Below are 23,857 nucleotides of genomic sequence, written 5' to 3' on the forward strand. Positions count from 1 at the left end.
TACAGACCACCTCCCGGTGAGATTTCTCAACAAGTTCGGTCGCAGATGGTCGCTACCATTCGTATTGAGAAACCTTCCGTTCACGTTGAGGAAGCTGCCAGAAGTAGAACATCTACTTGAGAGGCAGAAAACAGCAGGGCCCTCTTACGCTGCATGTGGTGGCATTTGAGCTGATTTTACAGCATGGGACAAACACCGTCGCTAAAAATCAGTGCCAACGGTGCATCGTAACGCACTCTGCTGCTTGCGTAACTCCGGCTAGTGCAGCAGTCTTTGGTTATCTCGGGGAGTTCCGCCCAGGCCTACTCCACACTAGGGAACTACTTTTTAATATTTTAGCACTTCATCAGAGCATGTGCACTTGAGTCGATGTGCTGCGTTCCCTGCACATTCCCGCACTCCCCATGTTTTCAAGGATGTTTCTCCCTCCCCAAAGCTCGTCTGGTGTGTCCTTCACAATATTCTTTTTCTCATGCATGTCACCCTAAACAATCCTCTTTTTCAGTAATCTTAAATGCAGATGGTTATCATCAACTATACACTCTGGGTCTAGTCTAGAGAGGACTCTGGTTCACAAAGAAACCAAAGTGGTCGGCAGTGGATAAGGACAGAGGTTTCTCTTGGACATCTATCAGATGAGTTGTATCAGCATGAACCTGGCAAACTAGCTTGCCATGCCTCCCTATAGGTATTATCCAAATGTGGAGGAGAAAGAGTTGTACCCACGTAGAGGAGCAGATTAACTATTGTATAATTGCTTTTATATAGGACAAGTCCGCAACTGGATGGAGGGGGATACGCTTAAGTCAATGCCTTACATGAATAGAAGGTAATCAAAGTTCAAAAGGGGTAAAAAATTAAGACCAAACCAAGTACATGGAAAATCCTTAGTAGATGCCACAAAAGTCACTCTCAAAAGCTCAAAAAATTGTAATTTCAAAAGACCATCACAAATCCAAAGTGGTTACACCCCACTGACTCCCCAAAAAATCCACAAAACATCCTCAAAACAAAAAAGAACCATGGTGTATTGTCACCAATTGTACAACACAAAAGACGGTCATCGACTGAGGATTGTATTACATGCTGAGCTCATCCTCTTCCGTATAAATGCTTCCTCTTTTCCTCTGGTGATTAAGAAACAGAACACTGTATCCTGCTGCAATAAAGCGCCCCAGTGCATTGGCCTAACATCACTGTCCACGATGCTTGGCTTTCCTTGCACTTGTGACCTGGGCAATTTCTAAGGACTAAATATTCTTCAGGATATGACTTTATAAACAAAATGACACATATGATGCCTGGAAAATTAAGTAAATTCCTTTTTCAAAGTTCAGAAGAACCAATGCAAGAACACATTTCCCCCACAATGGAGGAATTCGTTGCACACCCGACTGCATGTAAATGCAAAATTTGCAACTTCTCTTCGCTTTACACCATTTTAAAGCACAGCTTCAGATCTGCAGTAACACTTTGGGGCAATCCTCTGGCTCTCATGAACGCCACCAAAACTCTTCCTGCATACAAACCAACTCACTTCCAATGAAGCACAGAGAACTACGTAGCCTCTTGTTTCTCTACGGAGAACTTCAACACCTCGCCGGGGTTGTGGGTTACCATACAAAGCCACTGTAACATATTACAACACAATACAGCAGCAAAAAAGACTTCCAATGACACAGCCCAAAAGCAGGACTGATGAGACACGAGATGCAAGGACTTCTGCTACTTTAACTGCAAGCAAAGGCCTTCCAGCCAGGCTCTTCAAGTAGTAAGGTGTACTTGAACGAGGTCATGCTTCATTCATCACTGGCCACTACTGGTAGGTCTCTCCTCATCTTGTGCTCATCTGCACATAACACTAATTTCAAAACTTTTAACTTATAGACGATCTTTAATAGATCAACAAGCAATCAAAAAGTAATGCGTGGAAAAGCTTCTTAACCTCTGCCAATTCTGCTGAATAGCATTCCATTCCACTGTTTTAGTCATCACACGCGAGCTAGAAAAGTACCAGAACACGCAATTGCAGTGCATTTGTTATGAGCACTAGCACTATAGCTCCCAGAATCCCAAGAGAAAAATCGTGCTCTTGCACACTGGGGACTTTTTTCGAGGAGCAATATAATATATTTTAACTACCCTTATTCCTCTTTATTCCCACAAGTTAAACAACAGCAGGAGTTATTTGTAACGAATAATTTTAGGAAAAGCGAAGCCAAAATCTTTCAGTTCGTGACACTTGATCAGACTTTATTTCTATGCACATCGTGGTCCATACACAAAAACTATTCCAGTATGTACGATTACCCAAACTGCATACATCAAAAGCAAGTCTAGAGTCACAAGTATGCCGATTTTTGATACATTTTAGTCAATCAAGAAAGTCCTCGTTAGGCGGTAAAAAAGATGATTAACAGAATTCACTTTATCCAGCTCACGTGTTTCATGTATGGAATATCCAGGACATTTTCAAGGCTGTTTAATTACAAAAAGATAGAACTAAAAAAACATCACTAATAATATCCCATATCGCTTAACAATAATAATTGGGATAATGAGATGCCTTTTTTGGTTTTTTTTAAAGAGGAATCTATGTGTAATGGAGTTAGTTTTCATGTACAAAATCGGCAAATAATGTATAAATGAAAGTATGCAAAAATTATGTTATTTAGGAAGAAAGACCGATCTTGGTTTCTTCCCAATATGAATTTAGATTTATTCGGTGGAGTATCTGTGCAAAGTGAGTGGAATCTTACATACTTCATTGCAGCGTTGAGAAAGCATGCGCAGGACAAGAACCAGATTCTTCCAGGAGGTTGTGTTTTGGTCCTGTTTATGGGCCCTGGAACCCACCGGACAGAGGTGTTTTTGTCGTGCTCTAGGTCTTCGAAGTCAAGAAGGTTAGGGTATGGGACTGATTAAGTAGGACTTAGCATCAACAGTCTCGTAACAACAACCGAATTAACGTCCACATACACAGTAGAACGAGGCATTGTAGGCTACAAAATGACCGAAGAGGGAATTCTTCGGTGGAATACATTGGATCAATTCCTGTGATCACTGCCCAAATTACTACTCTTCAAAAAAAGTGCTGGCTGCAAAGAAGCCTATGACCTTTAAGAAGACTCTACAAAGATCACGTGTCCCTCCTTTTGGACAGGACCCCTCGCCTTCCACCTCCTCACCATTTATAACCTTGCATTGACTTGTGTCTTACTAGCTCACCAAGCGTTAGTTCATCACCAAGCCCTTACTATTTTCAACCTTGATTACGAATCCCTGATTGGTCGCTCAGGTTTGAAGACCTACTATGCGGTTTTCTCATTTTCCTACATGCCTTGCAAAGTTACCTGCTGATGCATTACAAATCAAATAATGAAGTAATTATAAAAAATGTCTTGAACCACTCGACTGGCTGAACAGAACTGATAAAGATTTGTTTTCTGGACCGGATCAATACGAACTAATTGATTGCATTTCTGGCCGGAACCTAAAGGACTTAGGAGGGCTGAAATTATGAGTCTGGGTCATTAGGATTTAGCAGGTCTATAGAGGATTAGATCAGAATATTGATTAGAATTTGGATAATGCATTCTGGTTCATGTTGAGGGTGGCAGGGTTTGAATGTTTAATTTCTGCTCCTTGCATTCAGGTTCTTTCAAACACAGAGGGATATTTGCTGGTGGGCAGATGGTCTAAACTGAGACATATATTCTGCTATTGCAGATTGTTTTCCCTACCTGAGATGTCAGACAATGGTGAACCCTATAAAAGCTGCACTTTGGTTAGTTCTAATTATGCTTTGCCCGACAAAGTATTTGCAAGATGCTGAGCAACCGATGTTGACAATCATGCACAGTACCAAATTCACCAATATACCAGCCCGGCAAACACCCAACACTCCCAGCCATTTACCCTCCCACGAAAAACCTCTTGATACTGCCCATAACCATGGAATCTGTCTAGATGATGTAACTTGCCACACAGAAGCCAGTCGCCCACCAGTACCAGACTCTATATCCCCCTTAGCCGTGCATAAATTCAGAAAGCTCTATTTCATCCTTCCAGGAGGATCACGTCACCTCACAGGTGGATAGCACTGGTGGGAGGTATTGCTGCAAATACAGGGACTCTCAAAACACCTCATAGGTGGCATTACTCTTTCAGCTTCTCCTCACATTCCTGCAGTCTCTCAAAACAGTCAATGACGTCATACATCATGGATGCCGCGTGCAAACAAAGGGAGCATTAAAAATCATGGATACGAGGTTTCTCTGATCCCCCACACTACAAAATTTTCTGGAGCAAGGGTCTTATAATTCACACCGTCCCACTGTTCTGCTTTCTATCTGCACACAAGGGGGGCCCTCAAGCTGCACGTCGACGTACCTGCACTTTCTAAAAATAGTCCTCCAGCTAATGATGAATCAGAAGTGAGGGTCGGGGCAGGAAAGCGGCACGTGGGTGGAAGGAAAGTACCTGGAGAGAGAAACATTTGCAAACACAGACGGCGCGGATGCAGGTCAGAGCCAGGTTAAAGGCACTGGTACTCTGAAAGTATAGACACTATTCACAGGTCACAAGTCTCTGTTTTTTACCCACCTAATTGTCACAGTTTGGTGACATCTCAAACAAGCACTGGCAAAGCCAATAGGTTTCGCATACATGAGGCATTGGCTTTGTCAAGGGTTTTAGCCATGTTGTACAAGAGCGCTTCTGCTATGCAGCATGGTTGCAAGTTTTTAAAAAATACAAAAGCCACTGAATCGGCCAGTGTTGGCCTCATCATATAGCTTTAAAAAATAAATTGGGCAGTGAGAAGGAGGGCAGGAGACAACACCAAGAGCGAGTGGGACATACAACACGGAGGGCGGGGACTGTGGGGGGGGGGAAAGCGTAATGATACTGCCTCCAGTGTCACTGTGCTTTATCATGGTAGGTGGGAGAGACGATAAAACGGACAATGGAGGGAGGAAAGGCAGGGTAAGGCAACACAAACAATGGAGTGAGGGAGGGTAGGGGTAAGAGAACAAGGATAACAAATGGAGGGCGTGAGGGGAAAACCCAACACAGACAAAGAATGGAGGGAGGGAGGGGAGGAGGGTGGTGGCAAGCAAACATGGACAAAGGAGGGAAGGGGGTGCGGGTGGATGGGGGCAAGCTAGCACGGACAACGGTAGGAGGAAGGCTGAGTGGGCGCAAGCAGATGGACAAGGGAGCACACAGACGGGTAGCAGTACGCAAGGGAGACAGCTGAAAAAGACACTACAGAAGCGTGCTTAAATTCCCCCAAATAAGTAGTGTCTAAAAAGTGAGCAGTGATTAGTCCATGGCCCAGACAAGAAACAAATACACAAAGACGAAAGCTCAAGAATAAGAAACCAGCGAAGGACAGTGACAATGAAGCCAACCAATGGCAAGCAGAATGTGGTCTCTAAGCCCAATGATAGAAAACAAAAGGCCCTGACGAGAAAGGCGCTGTCTGGGTGAGACCTAAAAAGGGATGGGATGATCCAAACCTTAAGAAAGGAGACTCTAAAGGGGCGGAATAATGATGAGATCCAACAAGACTCAAATGCACTTGGCATCCTTCCAACTGGGATGCAGTTGGTATTTGTGAACACACAGTTCTTCCACGGGCCATCATTTAGAGCTCGGCAGGAAGGTCAGAGTAACACCAGAAATTGGTTACTGCACTACCACTCACGATATTCATGTTACCCCAAATTTAGAGACTTTCAATTGCTCCTGCTTTTTTCCACTCCTAAAGCTGCAGATTAGCACCACTAGCACCAATTGGCATGCTGTCCCTGCATTATGAGGTAGTGTTGACATATTGTACCAATTGACTTTAAATCACTAAATGTGTGGTACATATGTTCCTCCCAGTAAATAAAACTTTTGGGTGGCGCTTTGCTTCTAAATAGAAGGAGGTAGTATCCATCATCAACAGGCTAAGTCTCACACAACAACTTCTCTTCCCAAGCTAGGCTTCACTTCTTTCACATGAGCAACACAAATCTCCCTACATGCACCCTGTAATTTGTTTTTATATAAAGTGTGAACTTGGTCTAAGGGCATTAGTGTACTTATAGATTCCATTACACAAGGTTATATCTTATTGTCAACAAGTTTAGGATGTTCATGGCCAATGTCACCAAAAGAAGAAGCCAGGACCTTCGTAAAAAAATAGGATCCATGCCATGTCCAAGCCAACAGAGAATGTTCTTGATTAAAGGAAAACTACACCCCAGACACAGCAGTCGTTGTATAAATTTACTAACACGGAGGAAAGACTAACAACATCTGTATGTGTAAGGAGCTGCTGCAATTATGAAACCCTTCAATGCACAATCTCCAACCAGCCAAGGGATGGCAAGTGGCAGAAAGATTGTATAATGCCTTTTACAACCTGGAAACCAAATTATTATCACATCTACTGGTAGAACTAACTTGCATGAAACATCCTGGCTATGGGTAAGACAACTTTAAAATGGAAGCTCCAATTAAGATGCTGATGTGACTGAACCAGGCTATTAAGTTGAGAATCTAGCAAATAATGTGCCCTATTACAACTCTAAAGCACAAATTTAGAAACTTGGAATAAATGGTGGCATGTGAGGCTCACCATGAGACTAGTACATAAAAGGGCATGTTTGCAACACATTTATAACAAGAACCGAAAAAAACAAAGATTTGGGTATTATGGTATCTATGTATCAATATTCAAAGACCAATTTAGACACAAACACCCATGCTCCTAGAGTAAGATAAAAACAGGCAACCAGACACAGACATACACACAACACGCACCCATATACCCAAGCAACTTAGTGAACATGCACAAACGCCCATATGGATGGATGAATGCATGGAACAGATTAAAACATTCAAGAAAACAACTTCCTGTTTATGATGCTGACAAGTTGACTTTTGCTTTGTTGGTTTCAAGGGACTTTTATGTGTTTAGTTTATTATTTTGTTTCGGTGTGTGCTGTATCAGCAGTTATTAAATACAGGCAACGTTATTTCTCCATTCTGCATAGAAATATAAGCGTAAATAATGTAAGATGTCTAATATTAAACCTGCTGTAAAAACAACTAGAAGCGTACATTTACAATAAATCTTTTAATGTGACAATGAATTGACTGTGATAGATCATAGGGGGTATCAGCAAACTTCACAACACAACACAATTTAAACCAGCCGCCCCCGTTCTTGAGATATACAGAACCCAGGCAAGGACAGCTGCTATGTATGGAGCAGAACTCTGGGGGCATAAGAATGCATTGAGCCTGCTAAAGGTTGAGCAGGCCTTTATGAGAAATCTGGTGGGTTTACCTAAAAGCGCCCCTTTGATACCATTGTGTCTGGACCTGGGTCTCGAGTGTATTAAAGAACTGATAGCTGCACGACCCCTCCGTACCGGAGCTTGTAGACTACAGAGCAGGATTTGTTGCCGTATGGAGGCGGATAAAGAATAAAAATATTCCTTGGCTACTTCACATCAAGGCTCTCTCCTACCAAATTGGCCTGCCTCAACTGTGGGAGTCCCCTGAGGAGAGTTGTCCGAGGTTGCAGAGGTCTGAGTTGCTGGCCTCCATAAGACAATATAGCCTTAAAGTGTTATACTCTTCAACAACTCTGGGAAGGCTCTCCACTGAATTCCTGTAAGTGAAAATTGCACCCAAGAGAGAGGAATTTTTAGATTTAGTGCAGCCTGCCCTTGCAAGGAAACTATACATCCAACTAAGACATGGCTGCCTCCCCATTGGGGCATTGACTTCTAAATGGGCTGACTCAGAGGAGGGAACCTGCCCAGCATACAGCAATAGTACAGAAGATATTGCACACGTTCTGTTCTTCTGCCTGGCTTATAGTAAAACACGGAAATGCTGGTTGACACGGCTGTGCAGGAACCTGGGACTTAAACAGTGCGCACAGGCCTGTAGAGTTCTAACATATGACACTGCCCCTCCCATTGTCTTTTCGGTTTCCCGCTTTCTATATGGCATGTGGGGCAGAAGAACTATTTTTACTATAAGGAAATAACCTGGACATTAGTTCACCTTTTGATAACTTACTGTTTAATAACTTTTTAAAGTGTTTTATTATTGGATTTTATTACTGTGCTTGTATATATTTTATCTGCACTTTTATGGTTAATGGCCGAAATAAAGTTATCAAATGAATGAATATTAATAAGAAAACATTTAGTGTAATATGAGGGGAAAAATTCATATATTGGTCTTCTTTCAGACAACCTTGCACCGAAATTAACTGGAAGACTGGGCCATGGACACTAATAAGACACAGATTCAAAGAAAAGCACACCAACGTGATCTGACAAAATCCTACAATAAGGATGCAACAATTAAACTCCACATCATGCATCTCTTCCCCACCAAACACCAATCACAAATGTTACAATGCAGTATTTCTTCCTCCTGCACATGCAATGGGTTCTCAATAAATGTCCCTGCCTTTCAAGACACACCTAAAAAGGGATGCACTCAAGATTAATGGGAGGTATGAATAAGTATGCATTCAGGCTATAACCCTAACTAGTCCTTCCTCCCTAGGGCAGAACATGTTGCTAGAGTGGGTTCAGTAACTACACAGTGTCTTGGCCAAGTGAGGTACATTTGAGAAGGTACATTGACCAGCACATTCTTCTAAAAACGTTTGGCAAGAATGTTTTTTAGGATAATTGTATATAAGCATGCCACAGCAACCAGTGAAGGTGTCTCAGAGTCGCGTCATGATCCTGTAACACAGGCTTTCAAACTTCACCTCTACTTACAAGCCATTCGAGCCTAGGAACTTATAGCCCAGAAGCAGGATTAAGGAGATGGAATCCTATGTGATGGGAGTACTTTACAGATGACTGAAGGAGTCTGCCCTGCCGCTTTAGTGTATAGCCAGGTGAACTGCTTCAGAAAATGCATATGGCTACTCTGTTGAAACCCCTATGTGCTCTTCTGCATAGACTGCTACATCACCAGAGCTGGTGTGCGCCACCTAGCTGTGAAGCACTAAAAGAAAGCTAGTTCAATTAGCTTAGCCTCCCATTTTGTAAAAACCAATCGCATGCCATGACACAGATTATAAAATGGAGGCAAAGCTGGAATCAGACTTGAACTATGGTGAACATGTTTGCCTTAATCGGGTGTTTTACCTCTCTAAGTGTCAAAGAAGTTATACAAGGCACTGAAGTTGAAACCACAGGCTTATACTGAGAAAGCAGATCAATCAAAACCATCTAAAATGGTATGCCATTAAAAAAAAATGGACTGAATCTTTGCTATTCTACTTACTACGCTGTTAGCGCTCGCATCATTCTTATCTTAATAAAATTTATAATGCGCAAACAGTAACCCGAAGGCATCAAGGCGCCTAACAAAACAGATCAAAAGAAATCGAGACATCACTGCAGGTACGCTTGCACAAAGAGGTATGTTTTTAAAGCCCTTTTGAAAGCCTGAAGGGAAGGCAAGGATCTTATTTCCAGAGGAAGAGCATTCCACCACTTGGGCGCAAGAGTGGAGAAGGCCCTGCCACCCCATTTCACTCTCCTGGAACGGGGAACAGATAGCAGGAGTCTGCACGAAGACCGCAGATCTCTGACAGGGGTATAGCGGGACAAGATGGATCCTACACCAGTGGGACTATTTCTGGCCAAAGCCCCATATGTCATACATAGGGTCTTGAAGTGAATGCGAGACTCGACAGGAAGCCAATGCAGCAGCTTTCTAGCCTCTGTAGCTGAGGTGCGCCTGGGAAGATCCAAGACGAACCTAGCAGCGGCATTCTGGACTACCTGTAAGCGCTGCAGTAGGCTCCTATTCATGCCCGCATACAGCGCATTACAGTAGTCCATCCTGGAGCCAATAAGGGCAACAGCAAGCTGTTTCCTTGCCTGTAAGGATAAGTAATGTCTAATCCTCCTCAGGACATGGATAATACCCCAACAGGTAGAGATGGTTCGACTGACCAGCTTACCCATATCAAGGGAAGGATCTATCACAACCCCCAGATTTTTTGCGGAGGAGGTAGGGGTGGGACAGGCTCCTAGTGAGTCTGGCCACCAACAGGATGACCATATGTCCTCTTTCCCTCCGAACACCATCACCTCCGTCTTCTCTCCATTTAATTTAAGCGAGTTTAGGATCATCCATTGACCGACTGCCTCCATACAAGATCTAAAATTGGAGGCAGTCGGAACGCTAGCCTGGGAGAGAGAGACAAGGATCTGGGTGTCGTCCGCATAGGAGACTATCTCCATCCCATAGGATCTAATAAGCCTGGCAAGTGGGGTCACGTAGATGTTAAATAGGGTCGGACTAAGGGCCGACCCCTGGGGGACCCCACATTGCACAGGAAGAGATGGAGATAGGAACTCCCCCAGCTTCACTCTTTGGACTCGGTGGGTAAGGAAAGACGTGAGTAAATCCAGGGCTGCACCTCGCACCCCAATCTCCCTCAGCTGTGATGTTAATACTGAGGGAGAGAGGGTATCAAAGGCCGCTGTCAGATCTAAAAGTATCAGGAGGGTGGTCTGACCCCCATCAACGCGAGTGCGGATATTATCCAACACTATGGTGAGGGCAGACTCAGTGCTGTGTTCCCTCCTGAAACCATGTTGAGTGGAATCGAGACATTCCGAGCTCTCAACAAAAGCGGCAAGGTGTACATTGAGATGCGCCTCTAACATCTTTGCTGGGGCTGGGAGTAGTGAAATAGGCCGGAAATATTTTAAAACCGAAGGATCCATGGAGGGCGTTTTTAAAAGAGGTTTCACCACCGCACTTTTCCATTGGGTGGGAAAGCATCCGTCTCTCATGGCTCTATTCATAATGTCCACCAGGAAAGGCAGGAGAGTTTCCCTGCACTGCTTAAGAATCCTAAGGGGACACACGTCCAAAGGAGAGCCTGATTTGGTTTTATTGAGGAGGTTATCCAACAACTCCACTGAGAGGGGGGGAAAGGAATCTAAAGTTCCCACAGGAGATTTTTCAACCAGGACGGAATTTATAGCCCCTGAAACAGGGGGTCCACTCATAAGTGATTTTTGTAACTCCAAGGCTGAATAGATGTCTGATATTTTTGTCTGAAAAAAGGAGGCAATACTATTACATAACTCTTGGGACGGCACTACAGGATCTGGGGTTTACAGGGTTATAAGTGAGTCTACAACCCTGAAAAGCTCTTTAGGAGAGGACAATGAAGATGTCAAAGTCTTGAAGTGCTCTTGTTTGGCCTTTATAATTTCGGCCTTATATTTCCTGAGCAGGATCTTATGAGCTTCCTTGTCTTTTAGATCCCATCCTGTGTGCCAGAGGCGCTCCTGTCTCCTTACCTCTTGTCTCAGGAGTCTCAGATGTTCCGAGAACCAAGGGGCTGAAGGCCTTTTCCTGGCACGTCGGCCTGGTTGGAGCGGGGCTAATTGATCTAAAGCTTCAGTCATGGTTCTTTCAAACTGCGTTGCAGCTATGGAAACACTTTCTTCCTGATGTGTGCACAAATTGGATGCCCACGGGGAGAGTGAACTATTTGAAATATCCTTGTAGTTTCTACGGAGTTCTTGTTTACTGGGAATCTTTGGGAGCGCAGACGTACGCGGACAGCAAAGCTGAAATGGAACAGCCAGATGGTCAGACCATGATAGAGGGATAGAATCCTCCATCAACAGCCTCTCATCATTGGAAAAAATTCCATCGAGCGTATGCCCCGCTCGATGAGTGGGCCCTTTTACTCGCTGGTTGAAACCACAGGCTGACATGCTATCCAGCTCGTGTCCTTGTTGTCATACTTTTCTAAATGAAAATTAAAATCTCCTAGAATCGTAAATTCTTTTTGACCGAAGAAGGGTTCTAGGGCTTGGAGCAACCGTTGCCCAAAGTCAAATAGTGAGCCTAGAGGGCGATATACCAACATTCCATTTAGAAGGGCTCTAAGGCCACTTTTTATAGAAAAGGAGATAGCTTGGAAGCTATCCTTAGGATCAGTGATAGCGACAGTATGACAATGAAAATGATCCTTATATAGAATAGCAAGCCCTCCTCCCACCCGGCCAGATCTATCATGGCGTGCCAAGCAATAACCTTCCGGGATTGCTTCGATGAGATCAGGGCCGTAGGAGTCCTTTGCCCAGGTTTCAGTAATAAAAACCAGGGAAGGCTTCCTGTCGGATACGAATTCCCTAAAAAGGACATTGTTCTTAACGAGTGAGCGAGCATTAAGAAGAATACCACCTTCCTTCTCCACCCAGGTTACCGGAACAGTATGATGTTTAGGGCGATGCCTCGACGGTGGAGGGGAGGGGCTTACTATGTTGGATGTCCCGCAGCCACATATCAAAGGGCGTAACAAATCATCGGGGGAACAGGTGTGTGAGCACATACGACTCGAAGGTTTAAGTTCGAGCAGAGTCTGGAGGGTATATCTACCTTTAGAGGGATCGAGGAAGTCATGGCCAGACGCCCAGCTGTCCAGCCCGTCCTCAGCGCGGACGGGCGCAGACGGGCTAGACTCTGGCGTGGCTGCGGCAGACACGATGCGCGTCATTGCCACCGGTTGAAATAGGGCTCTAGCGAGTCCACCTGACTGCTAGAGCGCGGCGAGTATCAGCGCTCCCTAGCACCCACCCAAGATGGCGCCCACCAATTTTGCGAGCGCGAGGGTCCGGCCCGCTCGAATAGCGGTGGATGGCACAATTACGGTGCAGCAATGCGACAATGTGGGATTAAGAACAGGGGAGCAAAATGTGCAAAACTAAATTTAAAATTAAAGACCAAAACGGGTAATTTAAAAACAGAAGCGCATCTAAGTGCGCGCGCAGTGTAGTAATAGGCCTGAGTGCTCTTACCTCAGGTCCTTAAATACAGCAAGCCACTGACTGCCTCTAGCCAGTCCACCTGACTGCTAGAGCGCGGCGAGTATCAGCGCTCCCTAGCACCCACCCAAGATGGCGCCCACCAATTTTGCGAGCGCGAGGGTCCGGCCCGCTCGAATAGCGGTGAATGGCACAATTACGGTGCAGCAATGCGACAATGTGGGATTAAGAACAGGGGAGCAAAATGTGCAAAACTAAATTTAAAATTAAAGACCAAAACGGGTAATTTAAAAACAGAAGCGCATCTAAGTGCGCGCGCAGTGTAGTAATAGGCCTGAGTGCTCTTACCTCAGGTCCTTAAATACAGCAAGCCACTGACTGCCTCTAGCCAGTCCACCTGACTGCTAGAGCGCGGCGAGTATCAGCGCTCCCTAGCACCCACCCAAGATGGAGCCCACCAATTTTGCGAGCGCGAGGGTCCGGCTCGCTCGAATAGCGGTGAATGGCACAATTACGGTGCAGCAATGCGACAATGTGGGATTAAGAACAGGGGAGCAAAATGTGCAAAACTAAATTTAAAATTAAAGACCAAAACGGGTAATTTAAAAACAGAAGCGCATCTAAGAGCACGCGCAGTGTAGTAATAGGCCTGAGTGCTCTTACCTGAGGTCCTTAAATACAGCAAGCCACTGACTGCCTCTAGCCAGTCCACCTGACTGCTAGAGCGCGGCGAGTATCAGCGCTCCCTAGCACCCACCCAAGATGGCGCCCACCAATTTTGCGAGCGCGAGGGTCCGGCCCGCTCGAATAGCGGTGAATGGCACAATTACGGTGCAGCAATGCGACAATGTGGGATTAAGAAAAGGGGAGCAAAATGTGCAAAACTAAATTTTAAATTAAAGACCAAAACGGGTAATTTAAAAACAGAAGCGCATCTAAGTGCGCGCGCAGTGTAGTAATAGCATTCCACTGGTGTATACATATGTCAGAAGTCCAAGCGCATTCACCATCAATAGAGGTACATAGGCGCCTTTGCTTTAATTTTTTTACTTACTGGTCAAAGATTACGGATGCCACTTAGATTGGTAATTTTTATTTTTTTTAAAGAGCAGATTTAAAAACAAAAAAGAACTGCGTAATAGAGGAGAGAACGCAAGGGAACAAGTTGGCGCAAGGAGAAGAAAAGCCATTGTTGTCGCTGCCGATGTCAGCCAACTGTCAGCCCCTGCTGGACCAAAGAGAACCTTAGGCAGCCAGAGAAAGACTCACCTAACTATGGATGGGAAAAGCTTAGCTGTACCTTGGAAAGCCCTCGCAGGCCCTCAGCTGCACCCACCGGTGCTCAGCCAGGTCTAAAAAAAAAAAACACTTTCAAGTATTTTTAACTTCGGAGAACCCTGGCAACATATTATTCTGGAAAGAACCATGCAACCACCTTAATTGCAAAAACGGTTATTCCTGGAATCTAGTTTCTTTTCACCGCTTGAGCGTAGCTGTAACGCTGAATTTCTTTCTTTGAGCGAGTTTCTGAGCTCAGTGCCGTGCCTTTAATCCCTCTTACTATTAAAAGTAGCTACAGTTTCTCTTGTTTCATAGATTTAATCCGTACTCTTTGAACCAAAAATGATACTATTTAAAAACAAGCATTTACAATGCAACGGTTTCGCCTTTGGAAAAGTTTGAGCTATTGGCATTGTAAATGACAACATTTGTATTTATGTGTTGGTTTTGAAAACAGATAAATAAATGGCATTGTCATTTACATTGCAAATAGCTTTAACATTTCCAAAGGCGAAACCGTTGCATTGTAAATGCTTGTTTAAAGTTGCAATAAAAAAAAAGGTTTTTGATGGAAGTTTCAAACTATATAAGTAGCATTAGAAATTGAGTACAACAGCAAGTATGTGAATAGACACAAGACGGACACATTTACAAAGGCATTTTAAGAACAGTAGCTAAATTTACATTATGTAAAGTGAAATGGAAAACAGAGAAAGGGTGGGTATGGGGGTGGGAAGAAGAAATAGTAACACAATCACACAGCAAGCAGCGGAAGGACACTAATCAAGATGAATCAATCTGTGCTCCACAGAAAAAAAAGAGTAAGTGACGCCCAGTAACTGCTGGCCAGTTAGTAGGCAAAGAAAAGTGACAATGATTCCAACGAACGATAAGCAATGAGCTGGCTCCAATCCATTTATTTTAAACAAAACCACTCTCGTTGGACAGCACATGTGCTGTCGGCGGGCGAGACCCAATGAGACACGACTCATTGGATTGGTGGAAGCAAACGCCCTCGACTTTTAATGCCCTCTATCAATGGTTTAAATGTGCTGGTTCTCAACACCGAAGAGGTGTATTTCCTAATAGTCACATGGATCAGTTCTACCTACATCAAGCTTCACTGCCAAAAAGAACTCCTTCCACTTGCAACTCCTCCAGTGGGCCTTTACATATCCTTATTCAGAGGATTGCTTTGGTACCTGGCAATAACGAAGTTCTGATTTCATCATTTTAACTGTATGTGGGGCTCGAAAACAAAACTGTCAAAACCAAACAGTTCAAACCTGTTACTCCGGTCATTTGCGTACTAAAGTCAGACTAAACTTCTATGGTCATTATTTCCCTTGACTAGCTCCCAAAGGCTAACGACTTACAAACAAGACGCTGACTGCTAGCACACACGATCTTACAAACATCCGACTACGTCAAGAACGTTCCCTGTCCTCACCAGCTCACCAGACGCTGTATATCTGCCTCCGTGAATACAATCCCTCTCCTGAAGATGTCAAACGTGCAAATGTGGGAGAGCATCGACATCAACAGGCTTATCAATCTAGATGCCCGTTTAACTGCATATCTGCTCTAAATTGGACATCAAGTAACTCAAAGCAGTGAAGTCTAACATTATGCTGTCTCTACTGCTGCCAAAGCATCTGGCTCTCCCGGGCCAGCCATTTAAACTCCTTCTTAGCCTGCAAAAGCCTTCAGTAGAAGCAACGGGTGACACTGACATTTTTTTTTTAACTGCATCATCTTGCCAGTTTGTTAAACTACCGCCCACTGACATATCAAAGTGTCATTTTATTTCCACGTCAACAAAGACAAAGTAGTCTCTCTGCAATTCGCAACTCCTCCAAATAAAGTGAACAGTATCCCTTTCCCTTCGCTCACGGCTTGCACATTGCTGACAGTGCCATCTCCTTGACTGGAGCTCTTTTCCTAACCTCAGCTTGCGCCAAATACCCCTATGTCTGTTTCTATAGTCACGTATAGAGCCATCGACACCCAGGCACGCCCTTAGTTAAACCAAGAAACTCCGCTCGTTCTGCCCGCGTGCTTCCTGAATTCCAAGTCGTTTGCATGAGGGATGCAACGGGAGGGAAAGTCTTTCCTTTTGGGCTTTTAGGGCAAGTAGCTCTCTACCCATACACATGTTTACATGGAATTACTACTCAACTGCCAGGGAAATACACTACACCGTGACTCGCCAGGCGCTACAAGCACTCTGCCACCAGTAGGGTCCTCGGCAAAGTGCCATAAAGGCTATCAGAGATATCAAAAGCATCAACTATGTTGTCAGCTATTAAGAAAACTCTTAGTAGAAACATAGTACGTATAAATACTCTGCAAAGGCTTGGTGGTTTGAGTAAACCAAGATTCGTGCTAGTACCATTTTCGAAAATAAACGAAAAACATTTCTTAGTGAGATGCTGTTGCAACTATACAAATATCAATATTTAAAATACACTGCAACTTATTTCACACTCATCGGAAATGATGTATTTATTATGAAGTTTGTGTAGCTATATTTAGAGAATGACAGCAACTAGCAAACATCACACTGAGTTTTCACTGAAAATACTATTTTTTCTCGGTGAACAAAAGATTTTCAGCTGAACGATTACTGCATGACAACTGAATCATGTGTAACTAAATAGCTCCTCTTACACCGGTAAAAAAACAACTTTGGGCGCAGCTAAGAGGGAAATTAATCGTAGAAGCACTGAAATGGACCCAAGCATACCTGCGCAGGTAAAGTGGTACTTTTGCCACAAAGATTAAATGTTTTGCTTTCGAGTGAGATCTAATGGCACTGCGTTCGAGCGAGATATAATGGCACTGTGCAGTTTTGGCTAGCAGCTGCCCTAGCACAGACATGTAGCCCTGACACAAAAGTGAAGCCAGTGAACGGAGGGTCTGCAGCTGGCGATGAAGCCAAAAGCACCAAGTCCCTCCCCACCAGTCCTCGCCCGCTGTTGGACCCGGCTGGAAGGAACCGCAGCAAACAAGGGGCTGGCAGGCTCAGCTTTGGGAGAAGCTGCCCCAGTGTGCAAGCACAGCCCTAGTTCCTATTCCACAACAAAAACAATACAAAAGTCATGCACCTCTATGAAAGGGTCCATCCTACCGGCAGATTCGGATTCTTCTTCTCTCGGGATCTAGCGCTACGACGCACACAATCACACTATCTTTTCTCCAACACAGAACATTTGAATTTCAGCACCGTCGCTATGAGCGCATGCGCACCAGATGTCTCTCCATGGGGTAGGGACGTGCGGCTCTCGCTGTCACTCGGCGGAAGTGACCGCCCAGAGCGGGTGTGTCGTTCGTCGTTCCAGGAAAGAAACTACTACAGAGCCCGGAAGTATGGAAGACCCGGAAACGTCCGTTTTTTATTTCACGCTGTTCCTTCGGTGCCCGTCTTGTAATTCGCTTTCGTAGTGTAGGATCAGAACGTGAGATTTTTATTGCACAACGCCTGTTCAATTAATACGCCGTTTTATCAATCACTGAATATATTTCGAATATATTTCAACACATCCGATTTATAAAAAAAAAAAAAAAAAACATTTTGAACACAAACTTATAGGTAGGTACTCGTGGAGAGAGATAGCTAATGCACCATCATGGAGTGCTTAAAAACAATGAAAAAAACAAGTCAGGTCCCGGGCCGCGCTGTGATTGGCTGACGTCACGGGGGTGTCCCGGGCCGGCAGCCAATCACAGCGCGGCCCGGGAATGACGTCACGGGGGTGTCCCGGGCCGGCAGCCAATCGCAGCGCGGCCCGGGACAAAGGGGCGGGGCTTTAAAAAAGCACCAGAAACGCCCCCGAATCGCGTTTTCAAGAGAAAGCGCGATTGACAGCCTCTGTCTCCCAATGGCTAGCCTCCATTTATGGAGCTAGCCAATGAGAGGCAGAGGCGGTGCCGACATCCATACTGAAGACAAAAGTTTTCGATCTGGGAGGGGCACTTCGTGCCCTTACCAGGTCGAAACCTAAAAAAAGACCATGCAAAAGAACATTAAGAGATGGGGGAGTGAGGTAATCTGTAAAGGAAGCCAGAATCAAGTTATTATGGAAAGCCCAGGTGGAGGCAGCGAGGGTCAGAGCACTTCTGGAGGCCGAGGAGAAGAGCTGGGGCGACCTGTGACGCCAAGGATGGGTGACCCAGCCCAGCTCTGGTCACATAAACTGCGCGTGGCTCTTTAACCCCATGCGTGCAGCGCATTTTCCCGCTGTGCGCTGACTTTTTCAAAAACCCGCGGTTCATGACGAGCTCAGCTCGTCATGAGCGTACGAGAGGCGTAAATAATGACGAGCTGAGCTCGTCATGAGCGTCCAAGGGGTTAACAGAAGCTACGGGGAGTCTCTTCCACAAAATAGACCAGCCTCGCTTTCAAAGAGGCAACACCTGGTTCCTCAACGGTGTCTCTTTCAAATAGGTTACATGCAGCTCTCTCACAGATGTTACAGATGTCTCATTCACAGAAGCTACCGGGTGTCTCTTCCACAAAAGAGACAAGTCTCTCTTTCACAGAGGCAACACCTGGGTCCTAAACAGTGTCTCTTTAAAAGAGGTTACAGACGGATGTTACAGATGTCTCGCTCACAGATTGCGAAGGAATCATATCTGAAACGGAGGATGGGTGTTTTACCGGTCAACCAGCACCTTCCCCCTGGGCAAAGGTCACACACAACCACAAACTGTAAAATCTGCGGCAAATCCAAAAACGATACACTCGATTTGTTGTGCAGCTGCAGAGGCTTAGACAAAGAGCACAAACTGCTACTAAAACCAGCCTGGAACGTGAAAGGGATCCGAACCCGCAGGCAAGCATTAAAAGCCTGCTTTGATGGAAGAGACATCCAATTAGCATGCAGATTGGTGAAATTTGTTGCAAAAGCTATGTCAAATGTAACTGTCATATAACAGATCAAGCACAGAGATCTGGTTTTAACCCCTTCCGTGCGTGGCTATTTCCCCCGCTGTGCTGGGGGGCGGGGGTGCGTACAGCGCCCCGGTGCTCATGACGAGGTCAGCTCGTCATGAGCTACGGCGCTCCGGTGCTCATGACGAGCTGAGCTCGTCATGCCAACACCCGTTCCAATGGAACGCTCAGCACTGCAGGGGAATCAGCCCAGCATGCGAGCGTTCCACGGAACGGGCGCGGTCATGACGAGCTCAGCTCGTCATGAGCACCGGAGCGCCGTTCCTTATGACGAGCTGAGCTCGTCATAAGCATTCAAGGGGTTAAAAGGCAGTAGCCTCAATTCTCAAACTGCGGCTCTAACTGGAAATCATAATCAGATACCAACGGAGCACAATGCAGGAAACTGCACTACGGACAAAGACAATAATTAAATCAGGAGTTTTTTTATCTGCTTTTACCCCAGTCAATTGTTCGATAAAACTTGTGATTTATAACTAACTGTTCTTACTGTAATGTATATTGAAGTTCTTTTAACAAATGTATTGGTATGTGTGACCTATTTTAAATGTACTATTTTGCAAACATTTTAATTAATCATGCACTAAAGATTTTTACCTTACCGTTCACCACCGTGCAACACCTGGGTCCCAAACAGTGTCTCTTTAAAAGAGGTTACATACAGATGTTACAGATGTCTCGCTCACAGAAGCTACTGGTGTCTCTTCTCAGAATAGTCTCTCTCTTTCACAGAAGTTACTTTCATTCTCCCAATAGATGCTACTCACCTTTCGAGTGACCAGTGTCCCTTTCACAGAGGCAGGACGCGGTTCCTTAACGGTGTCTCTTTCAAAGAGGTCACATGCTGCTTTCTCAGATGGTACAGATGTCTTTCAAAGAGGTCACATGCAGCTCTCTCACAGATGTCACAGATGTTTCGTGGCTCTTAAACAGAAGCTACTGTGTGTCTCTTCCACAAAAGAGCCCAGTCTCGCTTTCACAGAGGCAACACCTGGTTCCTTAACAGGGTCTCTTTCAAAGAGGTCACATGCAGCTCTCTCACAGATGTCACAGATGTTTCGTGGCTCTTAAACAGAAGCTACTGTGTGTCTCTTCCACAAAAGAGCCCAGTCTCGCTTTCACAGAGGCAACACCTGGTTCCTTAACAGGGTCTCTTTCAAAGAGGTTACATGCAGCTCTCTCACAGATGCCACAGATGTCTCCTTCACAGAAGCTACGGGTGTCTCTTTCACAGAAGTTACTTCAGTCTCACAATACAGGCTACTCACCTTTCGGGGATGTTGGAATCCGGACCCTCAGGGTGTTTCCAATTTGCTCCTTTTACAGGTAGCCACCAGGGAGCAGCTGCAACCTAAAAGCAGGCCAAGGAACTCCATTAAAAAACCTTTACATTTTTGCTTGTCTCATAATATACTATCCCATGTAAAATTAAAACAACTAAACTATATATATATATATATATATATATATATATATATTATCTCCAAACACCGCTCGCATTAAGAAGTCAACCTGGACACCCAGCGTATGCAGTAAATCCTTTATTCTTTGACAGGAAAAAAGTCGACGCGTTTCACCTTTAAGGCTTGTTCACGCTCGTCTGGTCGACAACAAACGACCATTTTTAAAATTCCCTAAACCACACCCAACGTGTAGGTCATGTGATAACCTATGTAAACGTGGAGGACATTTTAGGCTAGTCAAAGAGTGCAATGGATATATACACAATATATTATACATCGTATCCAAATTACATGTATATACAAGTAATGCAATGCTGTTTCGAGTCATTATTTCTACATGTGATTAGATTTCATCACAAAATACGCCATGATTTGACTAAATGCGTCAACAATTTATGCATTGCAATGTATAGCGTTTCATGGACCTACTTGTTATCGGAAAATAATCCTCAATATTGGTGTTGCCCAAGTGGGCTGCATTATATAACTACAATAGTCCAGCTAAAGGGTATGTTTCTTGAATATAGTTGCACCAATAAAGAATAACAAAGAACATAATAAATCAAAATTGATGTTGCACAAATTTACAATCAACAGACTATAGTTGCTTGTCCGCATATATTTTGCCCAAGTGGGTGCAGTGAATGTAGAAGCACTCCTGGAACAGCGTGTCCGTGCTAAGGAGGATGACACTATCCGATTCTTTGATGTAGCGCACACCCACTGGGGTAAAACTATGTATTTCGAGATCCCAGGGAGCCCACTGGGGTGTTATTATGAACGGACCATAAAGACCAGAATTCCATGCGGCACACGCCCACTGGGGCGGGACATTCAACGTGCTTAAGTGGTTTGCTCATTCCTTGGGGTCTCTGATGCCAGTGAACAAGGGCGTCTTACGCCCGAAACGCGTTTGGCCATATCTGTTGTGTTGCGCACTGGAAAAGGCAATCCTTGGCATTAAATGGATTACACGCTGTGTAGTGGCCTCGTCATTTTGGAGACAAATCGTGGATGCTATATATAACGGCTGGCTCGGCCGGGATGGGGCCCCACTGCAGAACCAGCGGGTCCGGAGTGCAGTGAATGTAGAAGCACTCCTGGAACAGCGTGTCCGTGCTAAGGAGGATGACACTATCCGATTCTTTGATGCAGCGCACACCCACTGGGGTAAAACTATGTATTTCGAGATCCCAGGGAGCCCACTGGGGTGTTATTATGAACGGACCATAAAGACCAGAATTCCATGCGGCACACGCCCACTGGGGCGGGACATTCAACGTGCTTAAGTGGTTTGCTCATTCCTTGGGGTCTCTGATGCCAGTGAACAAGGGCGTCTTACGCCCGAAACGCGTTTGGCCATATCTGTTGTGTTGCGCACTGGAAAAGGCAATCCTTGGCATTAAATGGATTACACGCTGTGTAGTGGCCTCGTCATTTTGGAGACAAATCGTGGATGCTATATATAACGGCTGGCTCGGCCGGGATGGGGCCCCACTGCAGAACCAGCGGGTCCGGAGTGCAGTGAATGTAGAAGCACTCCTGGAACAGCGTGTCCGTGCTAAGGAGGATGACACTATCCGATTCTTTGATGCAGCGCACACCCACTGGGGTAAAACTATGTATTTCGAGATCCCAGGGAGCCCACTGGGGTGTTATTATGAACGGACCATAAAGACCAGAATTCCATGCGGCACACGCCCACTGGGGCGGGACATTCAACGTGCTTAAGTGGTTTGCTCATTCCTTGGGGTCTCTGATGCCAGTGAACAAGGGCGTCTTACGCCCGAAACGCGTTTGGCCATATCTGTTGTGTTGCGCACTGGAAAAGGCAATCCTTGGCATTAAATGGATTACACGCTGTGTAGTGGCCTCGTCATTTTGGAGACAAATCGTGGATGCTATATATAACGGCTGGCTCGGCCGGGATGGGGCCCCACTGCAGAATCAGCGGGTCCGGAGTGCAGTGAATGTAGAAGCACTCCTGGAACAGCGTGTCCGTGCTAAGGAGGATGACACTATCCGATTCTTTGATGCAGCGCACACCCACTGGGGTAAAACTATGTATTTCGAGATCCCAGGGAGCCCACTGGGGTGTTATTATGAACGGACCATAAAGACCAGAATTCCATGCGGCACACGCCCACTGGGGCGGGACATTCAACGTGCTTAAGTGGTTTGCTCATTCCTTGGGGTCTCTGATGCCAGTGAACAAGGGCGTCTTACGCCCGAAACGCGTTTGGCCATATCTGTTGTGTTGCGCACTGGAAAAGGCAATCCTTGGCATTAAATGGATTACACGCTGTGTAGTGGCCTCGTCATTTTGGAGACAAATCGTGGATGCTATATATAACGGCTGGCCCGGCCGGGATGGGGCCCCACTGCAGAACCAGCGGGTCCGGAGTGCAGTGAATGTAGAAGCACTCCTGGAACAGCGTGTCCGTGCTAAGGAGGATGACACTATCCGATTCTTTGATGCAGCGCACACCCACTGGGGTAAAACTATGTATTTCGAGATCCCAGGGAGCCCACTGGGGTGTTATTATGAACAGACCATAAAGACCAGAATTCCATGCGGCACACGCCCACTGGGGCGGGACATTCAACGTGCTTAAGTGGTTTGCTCATTCCTTGGGGTCTCTGATGCCAGTGAACAAGGGCGTCTTACGCCCGAAACGCGTTTGGCCATATCTGTTGTGTTGCGCACTGGAAAAGGCAATCCTTGGCATTAAATGGATTACACGCTGTGTAGTGGCCTCGTCATTTTGGAGACAAATCGTGGATGCTATATATAACGGCTGGCTCGGCCGGGATGGGGCCCTACTGCAGAACCAGCGGGTCCGGAGTGCAGTGAATGTAGAAGCACTCCTGGAACAGCGTGTCTGTGCTAAGGAGGATGACACTATCCGATTCTTTGATGCAGCGCACACCCACTGGGGTAAAACTATGTATTTCGAGATCCCAGGGAGCCCACTGGGGTGTTATTATGAACGGACCATAAAGACCAGAATTCCATGCGGCACACGCCCACTGGGGCGGGACATTCAACGTGCTTAAGTGGTTTGCTCATTCCTTGGGGTCTCTGATGCCAGTGAACAAGGGCGTCTTACGCCCGAAACGCGTTTGGCCATATCTGTTGTGTTGCGCACTGGAAAAGGCAATCCTTGGCATTAAATGGATTACACGCTGTGTAGTGGCCTCGTCATTTTGGAGACAAATCGTGGATGCTATATATAACGGCTGGCTCGGCCGGGATGGGGCCCCACTGCAGAACCAGCGGGTCCGGAGTGCAGTGAATGTAGAAGCACTCCTGGAACAGC

The 23,857-nt window shown here is 45.5% G+C and overlaps 1 protein-coding gene across 1 annotated transcript in view; it reads right to left on the minus strand.

Moving 5' to 3' along the window:
• SUMF1 (sulfatase modifying factor 1) overlaps positions 1–23,857 on the minus strand; it is a 268,047-nt gene that overhangs the window by 108,258 nt on the left and 135,932 nt on the right. The window contains exon 4 of the mRNA XM_078661661.1: positions 20,343–20,425. Coding sequence (XP_078517787.1) covers positions 20,343–20,425 — 83 coding nt within the window. The remainder of the gene's footprint in view (positions 1–20,342; positions 20,426–23,857) is intronic.

This window comes from Lissotriton helveticus, chromosome 9, assembly GCF_964261635.1.
Source record: "Lissotriton helveticus chromosome 9, aLisHel1.1, whole genome shotgun sequence".
Taxonomy (NCBI): domain Eukaryota; kingdom Metazoa; phylum Chordata; class Amphibia; order Caudata; family Salamandridae; genus Lissotriton; species Lissotriton helveticus.